Source organism: Narcine bancroftii, chromosome 13 (genome assembly GCF_036971445.1).
Source record: "Narcine bancroftii isolate sNarBan1 chromosome 13, sNarBan1.hap1, whole genome shotgun sequence".
Taxonomy (NCBI): domain Eukaryota; kingdom Metazoa; phylum Chordata; class Chondrichthyes; order Torpediniformes; family Narcinidae; genus Narcine; species Narcine bancroftii.
In genome coordinates, this window is record NC_091481.1 from 76689735 (window position 1) to 76707789 (window position 18055).

Consider the following 18055-nt stretch of genomic DNA (forward strand, 5'->3'; position numbering starts at 1 on the left):
GTTGCTTGGACTCTGGCTGTTCTTCCTTCTTGACAAGGGGTGTTCCCACCCCTCGGAGAGTCTAAACTTCAGCAGCAGGACCACAGGCTTATATACCCCAAAAACAATTAATCATGCGCCTACTCCTTCTAATATTTGTCAGTCAAAATCAAAACTGAACATTACATTCTACAATTTAGAAGATTAATTATTCTGGAACCAGGATGTTATAACTTCCTGGTTTATCTCGTAGATACAAAGACTTATTAAAACTTCTCGAGCAAGACAGGTTGTGACCAATTCGTCAATTTCAGAGTGTTGCATTTGACAACTGCTTTCCCTGGGCCTCACAGTGGAATTCCATTTCAAAGTGTATCTTCAGATAAGTCCCCATGGCTGAGTTTAATTACATCTGCTAGTTCTGAAAGTAAGGTGACCTGCGTGTGGACCCAGTGTCGTCAGTTCCACATAAGCAAAAAGCATCTGAGTACATGGTTTTAATCCTCCATTACATTCCACCCCTTGGTCACAATCTGTCATTTGCGAGGCCTAACCAGTATTTGAGTACAGAGGGAGCGAAAAAAGAGAAATCAAAACAACAATTACAAAGATAAGCAATGACGCGAGCAACCAACGGAGGATAGTGTGGCCCACTCCCCCAAATGTAGCAGTTAGCCATGAGAAAGGATTCCAACCAAGGCTCAAATTATCCTTGTTGGCCACAATACCCAGGTACTGGAGCTCACGAACAGATTTTGAAACATGCTGAACAATAACATATTTATATAAGCTGCACTTGAGGCTGGTGACTGAGGACTTCCTTGGTGTAATGCATCGGACCGTGTTTCCCACGGGGAACTCCCTTGGAACGTCCTCGACATTACAAATCCAATTGCTGGCATCAAAGCAGCTGTTAAGCCAGATCACCAGGAGTGTAAAATGGAGAACCTGGAACAAAGAAGCCTGACACATGTCACTCACGATACCATAAGCGTTCAGTGTTTAAACAGACTAAATCATCCTGTCCCTCATTAGCTACCCACCGAGTGTTACCCTGGGCAGGTGTCACTATTTCCCCTTTTACAGGAGGGCCACTACCTGGTGGTGCCACCCATACCTTTTGTCCAACATTCTCTAGTTCGGGAATGGGGGGCAATGACTGTTTTTCCTCTGGAATAGGCTGTAATTCAGGAGCATGAAGAAGTCGGTGGAAAGGAGTACCTCCTTTTAAAGGGCGATGATTCAAATTGTCGACTGCCTGCTGCAGCACATGGCACCATCCCTTCTGGGTCCCCAGTGATGTTAACAAATGAATTTGTTCCTTCAGTAAGCTGTTCATTTGTTCAACTAACCCGGCAGCCTGCGGGTAATAAGGAATATGGTGGACCCATAAAATACCGTTGTCATTTGCCCAATCACAGATTGCTTTCCCGGAGAAGTGCGAGCCATTATCAGAGTGAATCTCCTCTGGAACATCATAACGATAAATCAAATGGTTTTGTCCTTGGATAGTGCTAGCTTGGTCAGCCGTCTTGGTGGGAAAAGTAAAAACCAGGCCCGAAAAGGTGTCAACCATTACTAGGACGTAATATTTACCCATGCAGTCTAGCATGGGGCCTATGTAATCAATTTGCCAGACCGCAGCTGAGTGAGCACCCCGTTTTATTCGGCCATGCGGACCAGGTGGAACGGTATGGAACTTCACAAGCTGACATTCTGGGCATGTACATATGACCATGCGGACATCATCCTTATGGATGGATAAAGCATGTGTACGGGACCACATAGCTGATCCCTTCTCCCCCAAATGACCACTCTGTTCATGTGCCCATCGAGCCAGGGGGACGGTATCAGCACAGCTGATAGTGGCAAGCTGATCTGCTACTGCATTATGTTGAGCCATGTTAGTCGCCATATTGGTATGGGCATCAACGTGATAAACGGTTATCTCACGATGGTGGGAAGCATCCCACAACAGCTGCCACAACTCTTTGCCCCATACTGGGCGGTCATGTATCATCCAGTTGTTCTTTTGCAAATCAGGCATCCATACCACAAGTCCATTAGCCAAAGCCCAGGAATCAGTAAACAGGCGAAGAGGGTGATCATGGGGATCTAGTGGTAAAGTGACTGCCTTCAACTCAGCATACTGACTGGAGCCACCATCCCCCTCCTCCGATAACTGAGTTCCTGACCTGGGATGGTAAGCCACCTGTTCGTGTATGCGGCCCACCCCTTCAGGCCCTCTGGTCGCACGACTCTGAATATACCACTTCCATTTAACAATAGAAGACTGCTGAGCCCGCCGGATCTTTAGATTAGCATCATTAGCCAGGACCCAATTCATTATAGGAAGTGCAGGTCGCAATTGAACATCTGCATCACCTGTCATTCTTTCAGTCTCTAGCAGGGCCCAGTAACAGGCTAGTAACTGTTGTTCAAAAACAGAATAACGAGTGGCAGCCTCAGGCATGGTACGTGACCAGAATCCCAGTGGGACTCGGCGACCCTCTTGTTTCTGCCAGAGGCTCCAGGAGGCCACATCATCAATATAATGGTGAATTGAGAGGGAAGGCGATACTGGAAGGTGGGTGAAGGTATACTGGTGCCCCTTCCAGGTAAAGGCGAACTGATCCTGTGAGTCCTCAGCTATAAGAATACTGAAGAAGGCGTTAGCAAGATCAATGACAGCATACCATGTTCCTGAGTTCCCAGTAGCAATGTTTTCAATAAGAGTGACAATGTCCGGAACTGCTGAAGCAAGTGGTGGGGTATGTTTGTTCAAAAAACGATAATCAACTGTCATTCTCCAGGAGCCGTCCGGCTTCTGGACCGGCCAAACAGGGCTATTAAAGGGCGACGTTGCGGGCCTCACTACCCCTTCTTCTTGCAGAGCATCGATGGTGGCAGTAATCTCTTCCTGCCCCCCAGGGAGATGATATTGTGGAATGCACACTGGTTTCATGGGGGCTGGCACCATCACAGGATCCCACTTAGCCTGACCCACTACTAGTTTTTTTGTAATAGTTCGAATTCCAAATTCAAATCCCCCTTGGCTAGTATTAAGGGCCATACCGGCCAACATATTAATACCCAGGATACACTCGTCAGTAGCAGCCACCAGGGCATGTAACCAGACAGGGGAAGGGCTATCACCCACCATGGCACAGACTTTTATTTCCTTTGCCAGGATGACCGCTCCTCCCAACCCCTCTATTCGAAAGGCCGGTCCAGTCCAGAGGTCTGGATTACCAGGAATCACCGAGTGCTCTGCACCGGTGTCGACCAAAGCCAAGTATTGGCGATCATTACCCCCACCCCAGTGGATTGTTAACGGTATGTAGGGCCGCGGATCCCCGTGTGTGCGCCGTGTCTCGATGGAGTAGACACGGGAATCCTGCCCACACCTTCAGGCTTCAGAAGGGTTCGGGGGCTTCCAGGACCACATGCTATTGTTATCTTTAAGAGCCTGTTTAACCCATTGTTTTACCTCATCATGAGTAACTGGAGCAGGAGAAGCCAGCTCGATAGAAGCAGCAGTGGGAGCAGAAAGCACAGCTGGGCCAGGAGGACTCAGCAGCTGGGGATGATGTTCCCCTGCTTTTTGCCTAAATCGATCTCCAATGGCAGCCAGCTCTTTTACAGAGAAATCACGGATCATTGACTCCTTCCGACCCCTGTTCCCACTTTGGCTCACAGGGTCCTCCACCCAGTCTAGGGGAGGAGGTGGAGGCCATCCAACAGAGGGAGTAGGCCATAGAGCATAAGCAGGGGTTTGGGTATTTTCCCCTGGGTCCACATGGGAAACCGGGGTATCTATCCCTTCCATCTCTACCCTTACATCATCCCCCCTTCTGTCTGTTTGGGAAATCTGCTGCCTTATAGGGCGGGCATGAACAGCAGATGGAGAGGGTAGTATGTTAGACACATGCTGAGGAGTATCTGCATTATTACCATTGTCATTCCAGATATTCCCATCCCAATCCTCAATTACATCAGGATCGTCACCATTCCTTATCATGGCATGAATACGATATGGATCGGGTTCTACTCCATGCCTTTCCTTATCTGCACAGAGCTGCTGCCGGAGTTTAATATTACGGCAAATCATTTGGACATGCTTATCTTCCCATTCTTTGACTCTGTCCTGACTGGTACGAACAATCTCGCTCATCATGGAACAGCATTGTCGCAGGACTTCTAGCTCCTCCTCTAATTGCTTTCTTTTGCACTGAGATTCTACTTCTCTTTGAATTAATTCTGCTTCACGCTGAACGGAGTGGCGTAATGCTGTGGCCAGCAACCAAAAACCATTCGTCAGCATTCCCTTTTTATCAGGAAATTTACTTTCTCGAAGGAGAGTGGCAACCCGCTCTCCCAGAGGTGCACTTGATGAGTCTAACTTCTCATCCCAACTAATGGGTGGTCCCAACAAAGACAGGGTATTGGCCAACATGCCAAACCCATCGTCTTTGGAAGTCCATCCAGGAATCAAGAACTGCTCAGGGCTCACCTCTTTCTTTCGGCGAAACATCTTGAGACCAACCCTGCTCGCAGCGCCAATTGTCTTGGGTAAACTTATACCTCTCATTTTGTTCATTTTAGATTGGTCACAGTGTTTTAGCTACCGAAAGAAAATAGACACACACACCGAGAGCAGTTCAGTTTATACAAATGTTTATTACTAATTCAAAAGCTGATTTCACACTACAATATGCAAGCCCTTCCCAACTATACTTATCAACGCTTGGACTGGTCCCAACTGCCGAAGCGAGGCAACAACTGCACACTTGTAGTAGGTTGTCAGGGCGCTGGTAGCAGCTTCTCCACCTCCCCCGACCGGGACGTTGCTTGGACTCTGGCTGTTCTTCCTTCTTGACAAGGGGTGTTCCCACCCCTCGGAGAGTCTAAACTTCAGCAGCAGGACCACAGGCTTATATACCCCAAAAACAATTAATCATGCGCCTACTCCTTCTAATATTTGTCAGTCAAAATCAAAACTGAACATTACATTCTACAATTTAGAAGATTAATTATTCTGGAACCAGGATGTTATAACTTCCTGGTTTATCTCGTAGATACAAAGACTTATTAAAACTTCTCGAGCAAGACAGGTTGTGACCAATTCGTCAATTTCAGAGTGTTGCATTTGACAACTGCTTTCCCTGGGCCTCACAGTGGAATTCCATTTCAAAGTGTATCTTCAGATAAGTCCCCATGGCTGAGTTTAATTACATCTGCTAGTTCTGAAAGTAAGGTGACCTGCGTGTGGACCCAGTGTCGTCAGTTCCACATAAGCAAAAAGCATCTGAGTACATGGTTTTAATCCTCCATTACACCACCCCCCCCCCCCCGCCCCCACCGGTAAGTTGTTTTACAGGGTGGGAAGAAGAAACCCACACAGTCATGGGGAGAATGTACAAACTCCTTACAGACAGTGCCAAATTCGAACTTGGATCGCTGGTGCTGAATACAGCATTGCACTAACCAACTCACTAACCATTCTACCCTGTGGGGGGGGGGGGGGGGGGAAATGAATAAACTCAGCAGGTCACGCAGCATCTGTAGAAGGTAAAAGGCAGTCGATGATTCACGCCTGAGCCCTTCAACATCATATATCATTCTCTGCATGATTCAATGAAAAGTTTTTTGCTGATCCATTGCTTTGGTACAACAAGGGGGCTATGCTAATGCATGAAGATGTTGTTGTTCCATTTCGCTGGACAACAATTTTTTTTCAAAAGGTTTGCTTCTTTAAGAAGGAATTGGGGATTATGATGAACAACTTGAAGCTGAACACAGATAATTTCAGATTTGCTGTATCATGTAGGAAGTTGGAGAAACATTAAATTAACTTTTATTGAATTTAGGATTAAGTATTTACTTGCCACAAATATAACAGAATGTATCGCGGCAGTTGTAACAATGACACGACATTTCTGTTGTATTGAATCTTCTTGAAGACAATAAATGCTATTGCTCAGTACACTCACTCTGCTATTGCCTGAAGAACATGTGCATCAACATGCATTCAGTCTATGATCAATGTAATGCACAGCATTACTGCTTTTATAGCCTGTCTGCATCTATCTTGACTCAGCATGCCCAAGCCTAAGACTAAATTTGCATAGCACCTGCACTGAGTACCTGCCCAGGCACACTTAACAGCTTGCTGTGTGGGAAATGTGAGAATGCTCAATGACCAAAGGAACTGCATGCACTAACCATCCGAGACGCTCATATTCATGAATCATTATTTATTTATATAGATGAATACTTGTCCGACATACGTTTTGTTTGTCTGTTTGTGTGTCATGTCTGGGTGTGTGTCTGCGTGTTTTGCACCTAGGACCAGAGAACACGGTTTCATCGGGTTGTACTTGTACAATCAGATGACAATAAACTCGACCAATATACTAATGGTCTAAAAATATGACAGGAAACAATTTTTAAAAAGGTTATATCTAAAAAACAGTACGTGATAGGAAAATTTTAACGTGAATTTCATGATCAGCGGCCCAAAATCCATAAAATACACTCAAAAATGTTCAGGAAGCAAAATCTTCTTTGTCCAGTGTTTTCACCACGAACAATCCTTGTCCTTGTCTCAAGAAGAAAACACAAGCTTATTGATATTCTAAGTTTTCAGGAAGATGTAATTTATTGTGCCTTGGTTATTGTGGAAGATTGGAAACTTACATTTCTTGTTGAGGATATATTTGGCTATCCCCTGCAGACTCCGTTCTTCCAGTACCTGCTCAGCGTCTGACTGTTGCAAATCAAGAGAGCGCGAAAGCAGGTTTCTCAGGAAGTCCACTGTGGAGGGAAGTTCCAGGTGGTAAGCAAGTGATAATTCTGACAATGCAAGAGCAGGCCATTTGGCCCATTGTCCTTTTGCTGGCACTGTGAGGAAGCTCTCCAGTTAGTCTATTGCCCTGCAAAATTCCTCCATGTCAAATGTTTATCCAGTTTGCTTTTTTAAGTTATACCCAAACCTACTTCAACCCATGACCCACTGGATCATCAGATAAATGCTCTTCCTTCTTCCTCCATTCATTGAACCTGATATCCTATATCTGTGTAAAAAACACAATGCTGGAGAAACTTAGCATATCAAAGAGTGTACTCAATATAGCAAGAATAGATTTACTTGATAATGGCGTAGCGGTTAGCGCAACTCCTTCACAGTGCTAGCAATCAGGACTGGGGTTCGAATCCCACACTGTCTGTAAGGAGTTTGTATGTTCTCCCTGTGTCTGTGTGGGTTTTCCCCGGGCTCCAGTTTCCTCCCACCATTCGAAACGTACTGGGGGTGTAGGTTAATTGTGTGTAAATTTGTGGGCACGGACACGTGGGCCAAAATGGCCTGTTACCGCCAGCCCACGTTTTGTCCGTACCTTGATGAAGGGCTCATGCCCGAAACTTTGTGATGTATCTTTATCTTTGCTCTGTAAAGCACGTTGTTTGACCTGCTAAGTTTCTCCAGCATTGTGTATTTTACACAGATAGAGGATATCAGGTTCAACAAATGGAGGAAGAGGGAATCATGGTGTCTGTAGACTTTCCTGTTTTAATCTAATATCTGTGTCTTTCAATTTTCAAAGCACCTGCCAGTGGAAGTATTTTCCTCTTTGCCAGCAAATCTCTTCAGCCTACTAGATGATTCAACTTAAATATCCTTAAACAGTTCCTGCTCCACAGGAGAACAATTACATTTCTTTCTAACATCAAGATTGGCCCAATACTGGCTAATCTCTTCCTTCAGAAGTGGGCCACAGACATGGACTCAAAATGAATCTAGATAGTGAGAGATGGAAGAGCTCTGAGATGTGGGCAGCTCTGCATGTCCAAGTGTGTGAATTGCAATGGGCTAGTCAGTTAAATCCCTGGCATCCGGAATTCAAGAAACTGGCAGCCTCAAGCAACCGGCAAAAAAAAGGAAAATAAAATTTAAAAATTAAAATCAATAAATAGGTAAAAAATACATACGCTGAAAATTGTAAAGTAAATGTTCTCTGAAGTAAGACATAAACCTTTGGTGAAGATGGGAGTAAATATTTAGCCAGCGGAGAGCCTTGGTGTTGCTTTGCTCGTAGCAGTTGTTTGAATAACAGCAATGGCGTCACCCAAGATGAAGAGCTATTGATGCCGCAAACAAATGGGGTGACTCTCTTAAAGTAAGAGTCACCCCTTAGGGAGGGGGTTAATTATGTATAGTTATTGTTCGTCTTTTGGACGGCTCCGTGGAGGGGAGGAACCTGCAGATGCAGCGACGGTTAAATGTTTTCAAAGAATGTGACTGAAACGATTTTTGCATATTATCAATTAAAAATGTTTTTGAAAAAGAGACTGGGAGCAGATTTGAGACTCCCTAAACAAAGTCAATTTGAAGATATAAGAACAGATACATTTGTTGTTAAGAAATTTATTACTAATATATATATATAAAATTACAAGAGACTGTAAAGAAAAAAGATATATATAAATCAAAAATCTGATGGGAGAAAGATTTAAATATACAAATTCAGGAGGAGATTTGGTCAAAATTATATTATGAAAGTAGTAAATGTTAGATATCAAATTGTTCAATTTAATTTTCTTCATCAATTATATTATACTCCACATAAGTTAAATGGACAATCCTAATTATTCAAATAAGTGTTTTCGATGTGCAAAAGAAACTGAGACTTTTGTGCATTCAGTGCGGTCTTGTGAAAAACTGGAAATGAACTGAGTTTACTATTTGGGCAAATTCTGAGGATAAAGATACCAAAGGATCCAAAAATATTTTTACTTGGGAGATTTTGAAGAAAAGGATATAAAATTGAAATTGGACAAATACCAAGAAATTTTTTTAAGTCTTGCAATAGTAACTGCAAAGAAATGTCTAGCGATATCATGGAGAGATGACTGTGAAGTGTCATTCAGTAGAGGGTATAATGAGATGCAAAATTATATTCCTTTGGAAAAAAATTACGTATAGTTTAAGGAATCGAGTTGAAAATTTTTATAGTATTTGGAAACCATATGTAGATTTTATGGATAATTTTCCGTCCACCTCTTCTATCTTATCCACTCCTCTTAATTAGTCATTTTTAATAACAATTAATGATTGTCGATGCTAATATTATTGAAAATTAAATGATAGGTATTTCTTTCTCTTCTTACTTTTGGGTGGGCGGGGGGGATGGGGAGAAAAATATAAAAGTACTTCTTTTTGTATCAGTGGCTGTGGATATTTGATTAATGTTCTATTCATTTTTAACTGTAAAGAATGTGAAAATTACAGTATAGTATTTTAGTCTCTTGTCTTTTAAACTCTTTATTCTTAATGTAGATGTATTAGGGATTGTAAGAGTAAGTCTCAAACAACTGGAAAATACACTGATCCGGCATCTACTAATCCCCATAGATAACAGATACTGGGGTTTTACTGTAAATAGGTACACCTATGGAATGTCACTGTTCATTGCTGGTGGAACATCAATACAATAATAGATCATTGGTGGGGATTATTCTGGACTATCTCTCATTTTAGTCTTTTTTATTATACAGTAATCCAGCACCTACAGGGATTAGAAGATGCCGGATAAGTGAATTTTTTGGTTGCCTGAGATTGCGTGATTGATAATGTCAAGGCGCGCCAATTTTAAACTTCCGTATTTTGTTTACTTTATCAGTATTCATTTTCCCCGGTGTGGCCAGCTGCTTAAGGCTGCCGGTTGCTTGAATTCTGGATAACAGGGGTTTCACTATTACCATTGATCTTATTGCAGTAAACCCCCCCCCATAAGTATCTGGCAACCATGGAGATTGGTAGATGCTGGATAAGTGAATTTTCCGATTGCTTAAGATTACATATTGCGTGGATTGGCGAACTAACTGCTGTGAAAACTTGTGTATTTTTCAACCTATTTATTTTCTACAATTTTTTTGCCGGTTGCTTGAATCCCAGATAATAAAGACTTCACTATAAGTTGCAGAACTGGCTTGAGAAGCCAAGTGACCTGTTCCTGGTATTGATTCATTCCCATGTACATTTCTGTTTGGAACTGGCATTCCAACCCCAATGATTTGGAAACAATAGCAAGCTTCCAACAGCTTTGTTTTCACTGATGCAACTAATAAGAGTAGGGATGTGACACAAGACCTACACTTAGTAGACCACAACTTGAGTATGATACACAGTCCCAAGACAGGAAGGGTGCAATTGCACTGTGGAGGTGCAGAGGAGAGTTAAGAAATTGCTGCTCAAACCAGAAATTTCTGCATGCAGGAACATTGGTGAAACTAAAGTCGTGCTCTTTGTCTAGAGGTGGCTAAGGGGAACATAAGAAATTGGACCAGGAGTCGGCTATCCAGCCTGTCGAGCCTGCACTGCATTCAATGAGATCACGACTGATCTGATGTTCGGCTCATCTCCACCTACCCAACTTTTCCCCATATCTCTTAATTCCCCTACTATGTAAAAATCTAATACCTTGTCTTAAATGGGCAGCAAATTCCACAGATTCACCACCCTCTGGGAAAAGCAGCTCCTCCTCATCTCTATCCTAAATCTACTCCCCTGGATCTTAAGGCTGTGTCCCCTAGTTCTAGACTCCCCCACCAATGGAAACATTTTACCTACTTCCATCTTATCCATGCCTTTCACAATTTTATACATTTCCATAAGATCCCCTCTCATTCTTCTAGATTCAAGTGAGTTCCAGATGACTCAATGTCTCCCCATTGGCCAACCCCCCTCATCTATGGAATCAACCTGGTGAAACCCCTCTGCACCACCTCCAAAGCCAGTCCATCCTTCCTCAAGTAAGGAGACCAGAACCGCACTCAGTTCTCCAGACGCGGCCTCACCAGGGCCTTGTACAGTTGCAGCAGAACCTCCCTGCTCTTAAACTCCATTCCTCTCATGATGAAGGCCAACTTTAATTGAAATGTTTAATTATGACGTGTGTACAGATTGCCCGTTTTTGATTTGTTTTGGATTTATCTGAGAGAGAGATTGTACGGAACAATCACAAGCAAGAGCAGAAGCTGTTCAATTGATAAATAATGTGTGACACAATTCAAGAAAGCCTCTAAGCAGCTGCCATGGGAGATCTAAAAGGAAGCCAGTGATTTCAGAGGGAATAAAGAAGGGGGGAGAAATAAAATTAGAGATGTGAACAAACAACTCATTAAGTATCCGTGAAGAAACTTTACCTACTTTCAGAAACATCTAATCCCTCGCTTGCCTCCACTTGAGAATCCTGAAACAAAAGAAGAAACTGTTTTCAGTATTGATACAATTTCTCACCTGCCGATCCACTCAGATGATGATTGAATGGATGCATGGACAATGCTCCATATGCTGATTTGGAAGGGAGATGAAGTGAAATTGATTGGCATGTGTGGATCTGGATGGACCAGGGAATGGGAAAAGTGGTGGTAAATTGCAGGTGAAAGGTTCGGGGGGTGGGGGGGAGGTGGGCAGAATGCTGAGACCTGATCATGGGACCTGGTTGGACCATCTGTTGGAACCAGGCCACTCAGACCCAGGTGTGAGAGGGAAAAACTCCCCTCTCACATCAGTGCTAAGTGCTGCCCCATTCACTTCCCGGTCCTTACTGGCTGCTGAGAAAAGACAGCGCATGTTCTTTACATCAGCTCAGGACAACGATGTGAGGAGCAAAGTTCAGTATTCATATTTATTTTCAGAGTATATCACATAGAACCCTGAGATTCTTTATTTTGCAGTCCAGGCATAGCAATTTCTAAAAAGTTTCTTACAAAGTATTAAGCGTTTTGTATTATATACTGAATATCATGTTCAACATTTATACTGTATAAAGCTCCTTCCCTCCCTTGCAATGTTGATGATTTTTACAGGTTACAAACATTATAAGAAAGTCAATGTTACTATTCCACAGCATCTCCCATCATTCCAAATGAAACGTTGGGCTTCATCGCAAGAGGGATGGAATTTAGGAGCAGGGAGGTTCTGCTGTAACTGTACAAGGTCCTGGTGAGGCCACGTCTGGGGAACTGCGTGTGGTTCTGGTCTCCTTACTTGAAGAAGGATGGACTGGCTTTGGAAGTGGAGCAGAGGGGGTTCACCAGGTTGGTTCCAGAGATGAGGGGGGTTGGCCTATGGGGAGAGATTGAGTCGTCTGGGACTGTACTCACTGGAATTTAGAAGAATGAGAGGGGTTCTTATGGAAAAGGACAAAATTATGAAAGGCGTAGATAAGGGAGGTAAGTTGTTCCCATTGGTGGGGGAGACCAGAACTAGGGGACATAGCTTCAATATTCAGGGTAGATGATTTAGGACGGAGATGAGGAGGAACTGCTTTTCCCAGAGGGTGGTGAATTTGTGGAATTTGCTGCCCATTGAAGCAGTGGAGGCGACCTCAGTAAATATAGTTAAGACAAGGATGTTACAAAATTACAAAGTAGGGGAATTAAGGGATATGTGGAAAAGGCAGTTAGGTGGAGATGAGCCCATCATCAGATCAGCCATGACCACATTGACGGGCCGGATGACCGACTCCTGCTTCTCTTTCTTATGTTCTTGTGTTCCTATGTACCCCCACATCTGGTTCCACTTATCATCTATGTGGCCCCTTCTCACTCTTTTATACAGGTTACAGTGTGTCTCTCAGTCCTGGTGCAGGGTTGTGACCCAACACGTTGACTATCCTCTTGCCTCCACACATGCTGCTCACCTGTTCCTCCAGCAATTTGGGTTTTTTTTTTGCCTCCTGAATACAGCACAGTAATGGGCCCTTCTAGCCTGTGAGGCTGTGCCGCCGAAGTACACGAATTAACCTACAACCCCCTCCCCCACCCCATCTCTACGTTTCTGGAAGGTGGGAGGAAGCCCTCATGGACACAGCGAGAGAACACTCAAACTCCTTGCAGACAGCTCCAGATTCAAACCCGGGTCTTGTTTAACACCATCTCCTGTCACTTGAGTCTCCTCCATCCCCCTCCCCACTCCGTGGTCCTGCCACGCCATATGTCCTCTGACATTTTCTCCTTCACGGAACATGGCTGCCACACTTCCTGCCTCTGCCTGCTTGCCCCTGAACTTGATGGTGTGATCCTTTCCTGAATTTCTAACATCCTTCTGTTTAAATGCTTCCCACTGCTGTGGCAGAAGAGAGTTCCAGGGTTCGGACACCAAAAAATAAAATAACGAGTTATAGTTTTACGCCATTAAAACAGGCCCTTCAGCCCAACCTGCCTTTGCTGACCATGGTCTTTCCAAGCTATCCCCATTTGCCTAAATTTCAGCTCTAAATGATTCCCCTCCATACACTTATGTGCCTTTTGAAAATCCAATTGTATCCACCTCTTCCTCTGCCAGCTCATTTCACTACCCCCCCTCCCAACTTACTGTGTGAAATAGATGCCCCTCAAGTCTATTTAAAACCTTCCCCCCTCACCTTAAATCTATGCTCCTTAGTTTTAGATTCTCCTACCCTGGGAAAGAAATTAGTCTATTTACCTTATTGATGCCGCTCATGATTTTATAAACCTCTATGTCCTACATTCCAGAGAGAAAAGTCCTTTCCCATAACAACAACCTGTCCAGGGCAGAATGCCGTGTGAGTCACGGAGAATTTGGCTTTCCCCCCCCCACCCTTCTCTTGGGATGAGAGGTGTTATCAGAGCAGCCAAAATAACTGGCACTGTTACAACGGCAGCGACCGGGGCTCGAATCTGGTGAAGTTTGTACGCTCTCCCCGTGTCTGCGTGGGTTTCCTCCCACCGTTCAAACACGTACTGGGGTTGGAGGTTAATTGGGTGTAACTGGATGGCACCGACTCGTGGGCCAAAAGGGCATTATGTCTAAATTAAAAGCATACCTCATCCAAGATGGATAACTCCTGCAATCCCCCAGTATTACACTGTGAGATCAGCCTAGGTTATATCCTGAACTCTCTAAAATGGGCTTCAACCCTAAATCATTCGACCACGAGTTGTTTTACTGATAATTCTAGGTGTAGAAAAAAAATTGCATCCCTTTTTTCTGACTCGTCAATTATATCTTAGAATGTCTGCCTCAGACGTGAATCTCGCCTTACCAGATCTACAATGCAAGTACTATAATCATATTTATCTTCCTGGATCATAGCCCATCATTTGAATCGTACTGCAGACACAAAAAAAATTGAATAATTGTAATTCTTACAAGCTGAAAAATACATCTTACTTATTAATCAATAAAATTATTTTAATACCTCACTTTCAGAATCTGTACCAGTCTTCAGATCCGAAGCTGAAGAAGGAAAACAAATTTCTTTAATCAGGGAGTAGGATATTTTCCTGGAGAATATACCACAGTCATTAATCAGGGGGTTGAGTTAAGGAGTTATGAGGTGATATTGCAGCTCTATAAATCTCTGGTGAGACCACACTGAGAATATTGTGTTCCGCTCAGCTCTATAAGAAGGATGCGGAATCTATGGAGGGTGCAGATATTTACCAAGATGTTGTCTGGACTGGAAAATATGTCTTATGAGGGAAGGTTTCTCTTTGGAGTAAAGGAGGTCGAGAGGGGCATTAATAGAGGCCTACAATATCATCAGAGATGTCGATAAGGGAGACAGCCAGCGTCTTTTTCCCAGGGCGGGAGTCGCAAACACCAGAGGACATCTGTACAAAGTGAAGGGAGGAAAGTTTAGAGGAGATATCAGGGATATGTTTTTGTGGGTGCCTGGAATGTCTTGCCAGAGGTGGAGGTAGAAACTGGAATATTAGGGGCATTTAAGACAAGCATATGGATGAAGGAAAAATAGAGGGTTATGAGGTAGGGACGGGTTTTGTTGGTAGTCAGCACCACATCGTGGGGAGAAGGACCTACACTGTTATGGTCTGTGTTCTATCAAAGGCAATTTTAGCCTTGTTAGTGCAGAGGGGAAAGGAAGATGTTGCTACGTAAATACAAACTGTGGCTGTTGTTTGAGCAAATGAAAATAGATGTAGAAATTTAGATCAAAATATGTTAGAAGCACCCAGCTGTTCAGGGAACAAAACACAGCCAAAGTTTTGGGTCAAAATTGGAAAGGTTACATGCAGAGGCAAAGTTGAACAAGAGAGATGGAATATCTGTCACAGTTTGTAAATCAAAATCATTAAGGAAACGGTTACTTCAAAACATTGGCCGTTGGGGACAGTGAAGAAAATGAAACAAATGGAAGCTAATGAAGACAGAAATATTTGTGGAAAAAGGAAAAGATGTAGACATTTCCTAAAATTGTGAAATTCACTGGATGGTGGGCGTAGCAGTTAGCGCAATGCCTTTACAGCACCAGAAATTGGGACCAGACCTGGGTTTGAATCCTGCGCTGTAAGGAGTTTGTATGTCCTCCCTGAGTCTGCGCAGGTTTTCTCCAGGGTCTCTGGTTTCCTCCCACCCTTCAAAATCAGACAGAGGTGTAGGTTAATGGGGTGTAAATTGGGTGGCACAAACTTGTAAGGCCGAATTTTTTTAATGTAATTACATTAAAAAAAAATTAATAGAAGATGCTGTTCCTTGAGATTAGGTTGGGCATCGTTTGAACAGCATACCTGATAGCAGCACTGCCGGACCTGTTGTAACAACAGAGCTGCCGCTGATGCGGACCCGGCAGTGGAGAGCGGAGACACAGTGTTGCTCCAAAAGGTTCAACCACCCGATCCTACTGCCAGCAGCTCTACTCAGGCTTTAAATGGCCTGTTAAAGCTGGCGGTGTTTTTAAGTAAAATTCTGCCACCGTGAGGCCTGTGCCCAAGATAGCGGCCACAAGGGGCTGCAGGCTCCAGGGGTGCAATAGGAGCAGAAGAAATGGGGGGGGGGGCACCCCTCGTTGAGAAGCATGGGGGAATGACCCTAGAGGATGGAGACCATGGCAGCGTTCCAGTGAGGGGCTCAGCCACTGAAGGACCCACACACGCTGCGGGTGACTTACAGTCGGGGGGGGGGACGGGGGGGGGACGGGACCTGATGGGCTGCTGGAGATGGGCTCATGGGAACCAGGCATCCGTCCCAGGATTCAAGAGCAGGCTGAGGGCAAGAAGGGCTCCCAAAGACCCTCTGGTGCTGATCATGTCGGAGGCTTGGATCTGCAGCTCGGGTGGCCAATGGATTGAACTGGAGACTGTGCGGCTGCAAGAGCGCTGGAAACGAATCCGCAGAAACTCTGACGTACTCACTTTTGCTTCTCTTTCTCTCATACTAGAAGGGGTGCTGGGCAATACTAATAGTGACCCTTTGTCTGCCTTACAGCAGGCAAAAGTTACATTTTAATGTATTATTATGACAATATAAGGAGCCTTGTCCGTGAACTACCCTTTGCAGACGATGCCGCTTTAGTTACCCATTCAGAGCCAGCTCTTCAGCGCTTGACGTCCTGCTTTGCGGAAACTGCCAAAATGTTTGGCCTGGAAGTCAGCCTGAAGAAAACTGAGGTCCTCCATCAGCCAGCTCCCCACCATGACTACCAGCCCCCCCACATCTCCATCGGGCACACAAAACTCAAAACGGTCAACCAGTTTACCTATCTCGGCTGCACCATTTCATCAGATGCAAGGATCGACAACGAGATAGACAACAGACTCGCCAAGGCAAATAGCGCCTTTGGAAGACTACACAAAAGAGTCTGGAAAAACAACCAACTGAAAAACCTCACAAAGATAAGCGTATACAGAGCCGTTGTCATACCCACACTCCTGTTCGGCTCCGAATCATGGGTCCTCTACCAGCACCATCTACGGCTCCTAGAACGCTTCCACCAGCGTTGTCTCCGCTCCATCCTCAACATCCATTGGAGCGCTTTCATCCCTAACGTCGAAGTACTCGAGATGGCAGAGGTCGACAGCATCGAGTCCACGCTGCTGAAGATCCAGCTGCGCTGGATGGGTCACGTCTCCAGAATGGAGGACCATCGCCTTCCCAAGATCATGTTATATGGCGAGCTCTCCACTGGCCACCGTGACAGAGGTGCACCAAAGAAAAGGTACAAGGACTGCCTAAAGAAATCTCTTGGTGCCTGCCACATTGACCACCGCCAGTGGGCTGATAACGCCTCAAACCGTGCATCTTGGCGCCTCACAGTTTGGCGGGCAGCAACCTCCTTTGAAGAAGACCGCAGAGCCCACCTCACTGACAAAAGGCAAAGGAGGAAAAACCCAACACCCAACCCCAACCAACCAATTTTCCCCTGCAACCGTTGCAACCGTGTCTGCCTGTCCCGCATCGGACTTGTCAGCCACAAACGAGCCTGCAGCTGACGTGGACTTTTTACCCCTCCATAAATCTTCGTCCGCGAAGCCAAGCCAAAGAGATAAGGAGCCTTGACCAAAGGCAGAGGTCTCAGTGTGACCAAAAGTGAAAAGGAGACTTAAAACTCAAGAGGATCAAACAGAGGTGCTCTGCAAAGCCGCTGGCCCATCTGCATTTGGGAATGAGGTGAGCACCAACTGTAGCATCTTCAACCTTCAGCTTCATCAGTAGGTCACTCCTTCACCTGCCGAAACTGTTTGTGTGAAACATGGAAGTCTGCAGACGCCGAGACTGTAGTTAAAAACACACAGTAAGTGCTCAGCCGGTCTTGCAGTGTCCACAGGAGGTAAAGATATATCACGGGCATTTTAGGTCTGAGCCCTTCTTCAAAGTATAAGCAAAAAAGCAGGCAGGCGTCCCAAAAAAGCCTGAGAAGAATGGGACTCCAGACCAACAAACAAAAGGTGTTAATTGTATAGGAGAAAAGGTGAGAATTGATTTTGGCTCTGTGAAAGGAGTGTGACAGAGTATCTAGATATGTTTTTGGGAGATAAATTGGGAAAGGTTTGTTGGAGTAGGTCACGTACAAACACTTTAAAACAGATCTTATTTGAAATACTGGAGCTCTGCTAATGCTAGACAGCGGGGCCTCACAGCTTTTGCAAGAGCTTTGAAGAGTGCTCAAGAGACTTTACTAATGGACTGTTGTTGACAAAGGCAACAGATGAAAGAGCATTTCGGAGCTGCTTCTGTCTGGAAGAGAGCTTGCTGTTCTGAGAGGGTCATGTGGTTTTGCGAGCAGAGAGTCAAAGAGGCTTTCTCTCT

The 18055-nt window shown here is 44.6% G+C and overlaps 1 protein-coding gene across 11 annotated transcripts in view; it reads right to left on the reverse strand.

Moving 5' to 3' along the window:
• Positions 1 to 18055, reverse strand: part of sirt2 (sirtuin 2 (silent mating type information regulation 2, homolog) 2 (S. cerevisiae)) — a 116171-nt gene that overhangs the window by 38161 nt on the left and 59955 nt on the right. For 8 of the 11 annotated variants that reach the window (XM_069907539.1, XM_069907537.1, XM_069907542.1 and 5 more), the window contains 3 exons: positions 14208 to 14245; positions 11189 to 11231; positions 6679 to 6795 (listed from right to left, as the gene is read on the reverse strand). In XM_069907539.1, the coding sequence (XP_069763640.1) occupies positions 6679 to 6795; positions 11189 to 11231; positions 14208 to 14245 (198 nt within the window). Of the gene's footprint in view, positions 1 to 6678; positions 6796 to 11188; positions 11232 to 14051; positions 14120 to 14207; positions 14246 to 18055 lie in introns of all 11 variants that reach the window. The other 3 variants (XM_069907544.1, XM_069907543.1, XM_069907548.1) reach the window with 3 other exon arrangements.